The 4,997-nt window shown below is 34.6% G+C and overlaps 1 protein-coding gene across 1 annotated transcript; it reads left to right on the plus strand.

Annotated features, from left to right (window-relative positions):
• The first annotated feature begins 968 nt into the window (after positions 1-968).
• On the plus strand, positions 969-3,548 carry smco4 (single-pass membrane protein with coiled-coil domains 4). The gene is made up of 2 exons (XM_023350869.1): positions 969-1,187; positions 2,515-3,548. The coding sequence occupies exon 2, from the start codon at positions 2,554-2,556 to the stop codon at positions 2,731-2,733; it is 180 nt and encodes a 59-aa protein (XP_023206637.1). The 5' UTR covers positions 969-1,187; positions 2,515-2,553; the 3' UTR covers positions 2,734-3,548.
• Positions 3,549-4,997: the final 1,449 nt, after the last annotated feature.

The raw sequence follows: 4,997 nt of genomic DNA on the forward strand, positions 1-4,997 counted from the left end.
GTTCAAATTCAAGCTTTGCATTATTAAGTTTAAAATATAGTCAATCAGATAGTAGGATGAACCTTTTATTAGAACTATTTCATACATTATTGAGAATACAAAATATGGGTTTAATAGATATATTTGTGTGGGTTCCAGCACATATTGGACTAGAAGGAAACGAGAGGACAGATAAAATGGCAAAGAGGGCAATTCAGAATAATATTAGTTTTACAGTTAAAACAAGTAAAGCTGAGCGAAAGAGTTTGTTGTTATTAAGTATTGTTAAATAAAAACTAATAGAAAAATGGCAACAAAGGTGGGATGAAGAAAAAACAGGAAGACGGTTTTATAAAATTCAGTAGATAGTAGGAGAAAGAAGAAATGGAAGACAAAATAGAAAAGAGGAAAGAGTGATAACAAGGTTAAGATTTGGGGAGGCAGGACTTAATTATACACTTTTTAAAATTCAAAAGCATACTGCAAATGTGATTACTGTGGAAAATATGAAACAATAGAACATGTTATATTAGAATGTCATAAATATAAAAGAGAGAGAAGATATATGAGGAGAGAGTTTGAATGTATTAAGGAAAATGTTAATTTACTAGATATTTTGAGGAAGAATTTGGGGAGTAAACATATCCAAATAGTTATTCGAATTAAAAAACAAAAACAAAACTATTTCATAGAATTTGATTATAGTAGGTGTGTTTGTGAACATGTGTATGATATAGATGGATAGAATAAAAAGTTATTTGTATATTTGTGCGTGTGTGTGTGTACATGTATATATATATTTATATGTATAGGTAGAATTTATTTATTTCTTCTTTTTTTTGTAGAATTTATATACAGTATATGTGTGTGTAAAAATAGATGGATCATCACGAACCACACTCCATACCAGCAAGTGGCGGTAATGCTACTAAAAGTTTGTTGCCAACCGCCAGTAAATCCAAGAAGAAGAAGAAGAAGAAGAAGAAGAAGAGGAAGAAGAGGAGGAAAACGACGAAGAAACAGAAGAAGAAAGAAAAAGGAATAATTAAATAACATGAAATAAAACCATTCATCGTTTTAGTACAGGCATTACTTCCTCTGTCTGTTACCTTGTGTCAGTGGGAGTATTTGCATTTAGAAAACACATTCGCGTCAAACCTGCCGAGCCGTCAGAACAACCAGGAGTGTTGAAGACCACATTTGTTAAGGTTAGTGTGTAACTATCATTTCTGACGTCGCTGGTTCGTTATTGTTAACCTCCATACTATAAGCTTATAATTCCGTTTCTGTTTTATATCACGTTATCAACAGATTAAAGGACACCTTACAACTTACATTCTGTACAATTTAACAAACGTTCACATTTCTTAAAGTTTCCCTCCTTCAGTTTGCCAACAGTTCTGTGGAAATAAGCCAGAGTACAAAACCAATAGCCACATACTGGGATGTTACAAAGTAGCTGCGCTTTTCAGATTTCTTAAGCGTTTCTTTTGTCATGCGTAAATGTTTCAGATCAGGAGTATTAATAATAATAATGATAATTATCTCTGTCTGATATTAAGCTAAGCTTCAATTGTGTTGAAATTTATCTTAGCATCAAAGAAAACCCCAGTAAATACAAATGATAGTAAATCCTGAGCAAACTCTGGATTTTGCTCAGAGTTTGCAAAATCTCTGAGCCACATTTAGAAGATTGAGCTAAGTTTAACTTGCCACAACAAGAACATATGACTGCCAGAACTGGAGGAGCTTAAAAGTTATCAAAAGGCAAAGACTAAATGAGACTAACATTGACGTTTGATTGTGTGTCACAATGCAATTGAGCTTAAAGGTAAAGCTTTCAAAAGAAAAGGTAGGGGCTTAACTATAAACATGTTTTTAATATAAATACATTCATGTAACTTTTCAAATGAAAATAACCATGTTTATTAATAAAAAAAACAATCATGATGTAAATAGTAACATGTACCCACTGAGTAATTGTGCTCAGAACTTTGCAGAAATCTAAGAATCTAATGTTTCTGATCTCTGAAGTCTATTTCTATACAAACTAAACAAGTAAAAGTAAAAATTACAGTGCAGTAATGCTACCTTTTCTGTGCCTTTTCTACACCTTCAGTATAAACTACACCTTCAGTACTTCAGTATAAACTACACCTTCAGTATAAACTACACCTTCAGTATAAACTACACCTTCAGTATAAACTACACCTTCAGTATAAACTACACCTTCAGTATAAACTACACCTTCAGTATAAACTGCACCTTTTGCCCTCCAAAAAGTTTTCTTTTGGGGAAAAAACTTTTTTTTTTTTATTTTTTATCAAAAAACCTTTTCCAAGTACATTTAACCAGTACTACCCACCTCTGAACACCGGCAACAACAAAGTTAGTAGCTATTCTTCCTTACAAGCCTAACGTGATATATTAGCATGGATTAAACAGTCATCCATCAGCAAGTTAATCTTGGAAAAATGTTTATGTGAAGCTGATGGTTATGTCTCTGTGATGTTATCATAAGTTTGTTGTTGTCAGGTGTGAGAACAGTGAAGACAAGAGGGTTGTTGGGACATCATGAGGCAGCTTAAAGGCAAACCTAAGAAAGAGACATCGAAGGACAAGAAGGAGCGGAAACAGGCCATGCAGGAAGCCCGACAGCAGGTGGCCACAGTGGTGGTGCCTACACTCACTGTGGTGGTTCTACTCATCGTTGTGTTCGTCTATGTGGCAACCAGGCCTGGTGCTATGGAATGAACATCATTGTTTCTTCAGCAATATTACAATGGATAAAACCAAGGACTCCCTCCATGATGAGAGAACATTTCCACCATTTGTCTTAACGAAAGCGTCCAAAGAATCCCTGTCCAGGATTTTAGCAGCTAAAAGAAGAACATGTCGTGCCTTTAAAGATGAATAAGGTCAACATTGACTGAAATCCGTCATTTAGATATTGAATTGTCTTTATGTCCTGGAATATAACTCAACACGCTTTATACCAAAGAATGTCTGTACACAGATAATGTCTGTCTACACAGATGATGTCTAAGAATGACTATAGATTGTGCCTTTGAGATACTGAAAATGCATTTAATGAATGATCCCACTCTGGTTGTTTGAATGTTGGTAGGCCCAACTAATTTCTTACCAGTCCGGATTGATGAAATCCAGTTTTTACACTTCACATTTTCAGCTTAACATATAAAACTAAATCTACATTTTGTAAATCAATTATTACAATTGTGTAGTTTTATTACGATGCCTTAGCTGATGTCAGACTGCTGCACTTAACATCAGTAATTGTTAAAAAGCAAGCATTTCATACAAACTCTGAACTCCAGCAGACCTTCTATGGAGTTTAAAGAAACAATCATGTAGGAGGTATTTGGTGCTGTAGATGTGGATTACAGTCAAAAACACTAAGTCAAGTTGCTGGAAATAATTTGAGGAGAATCTTCCGATTTTCAACACAACGAAGTGTTATGTTGCTAAAAGACTCTTCTAAACCGATGCAATTCTAACTAATGGAGTATCTATTTTTGCAATAAAATAAAGAGAACCATGCAATTGAACCAGTCTTATGAGTTTGTATTCTTGTTAAACTAGCAGAAAGCAAAATAAACACTGACCACATAGTTACAACAGTACAATAAAAACTTTTCACACCTAGAGCAGCCTCCCAAAAGCTGGAAATGATTTGAATCTAAGGTCACATGTGTACCATCATTTTCATAGCATTTTCTCTCCTGACCATTAAATTGGGTTTTAAAATCAGTGGCTGCAAAGACAAAGCGTAATTAGATTATAGAACACTTTTAAGTGAAACTATATTTTAAAATGAATCATTTGGATTAAGTTGGTTTTCCATTCTGCATAAGACCAACCTGCTGCCTTCCCCTGATGTCATGATTCTTCCATCCTCACAGCTGGATGGCATAAACTTTGTGCTAAGTATGTCTAAAAAAATACAGCAGTCAAACCACATATAAAAAAAGTACATTTTAATTTTAAATGATATTCTGTAACAGCTACTGCTTGGATGCTGCATCTTAGTGTGTGTCAGGGAGAATGGCAGGAAGGGAAGGAACAGAAAGGAGCCTGAACAGCTCTGTCCCACTGTTATTGATCACATTACATGCTGCACTGTCTGAGGGGACTGAAAGTCTGAGAATATGCACCAGGGTTTATTTCTCAAAGTAGAATGAGACACAGATAGTTTCAGTAACATCCAGTTTTTGGATTTAGTTTAGAAAATTTTGCTAAAACCTCTCTGAGTAGGATTCATGTACGATGAATTTTGTTGCATTATTTTTGTAAAGTGCCTTGAAAAGACCTTTTTAGTGAACTGGCGCTATGTAAATAAACTGAATTGAACCGAATGATCTAAACACAAAATACCAATGAGTGAAATTCAGTTTATTTTTCAGGTCATCAAACACATGACCTGATCAGTACAAACCCTTGATTGATAAATGCACAGCTTTACTCTGTTTTGAATAACACACCCTTGCATAATAATACGCCTCTAAAACACACTAGCTTGTGTGAACATAATTGTGAAAGTCATGACTTTAGTAAGATTGTTGTGTTTGGCAAAGTTCAAAGATTCAAATAAAGAAACTGGAACAAATGACATCTTTGTAACTGACTAACAATTATATACAAATCTGTTTCTGTTGGCAGTGGGACATGCTCTAATTATATCTATTAGTTATAAAACTTCGTTTCATATAAGAATTTTTTTATATAAGAAAATAAGAAAATGTATTGAACATGCGTGTTGTACTGAAATATAAGCAAAAAAAAAAAGATCTTCAGAAGTATTGAAGTGACTGATTGAGAGCTTTTTAACTTGAGGACGTTTTGAACATATGCACATCTTTTTGCTGTTAAATACCGTCATTTGATTGGCCCCGCAGAGCAGCGGTCCGCCCCCGTCACCCTGCGAGCCAGCGCCATTGGCTGACTCTACTGACAGTCAAGCGGAATATACCTACGTCATTGAGGTGCCATAGCTGATT

The sequence above is a fragment of the Xiphophorus maculatus genome, chromosome 18 (assembly GCF_002775205.1).
Source record: "Xiphophorus maculatus strain JP 163 A chromosome 18, X_maculatus-5.0-male, whole genome shotgun sequence".
Taxonomy (NCBI): domain Eukaryota; kingdom Metazoa; phylum Chordata; class Actinopteri; order Cyprinodontiformes; family Poeciliidae; genus Xiphophorus; species Xiphophorus maculatus.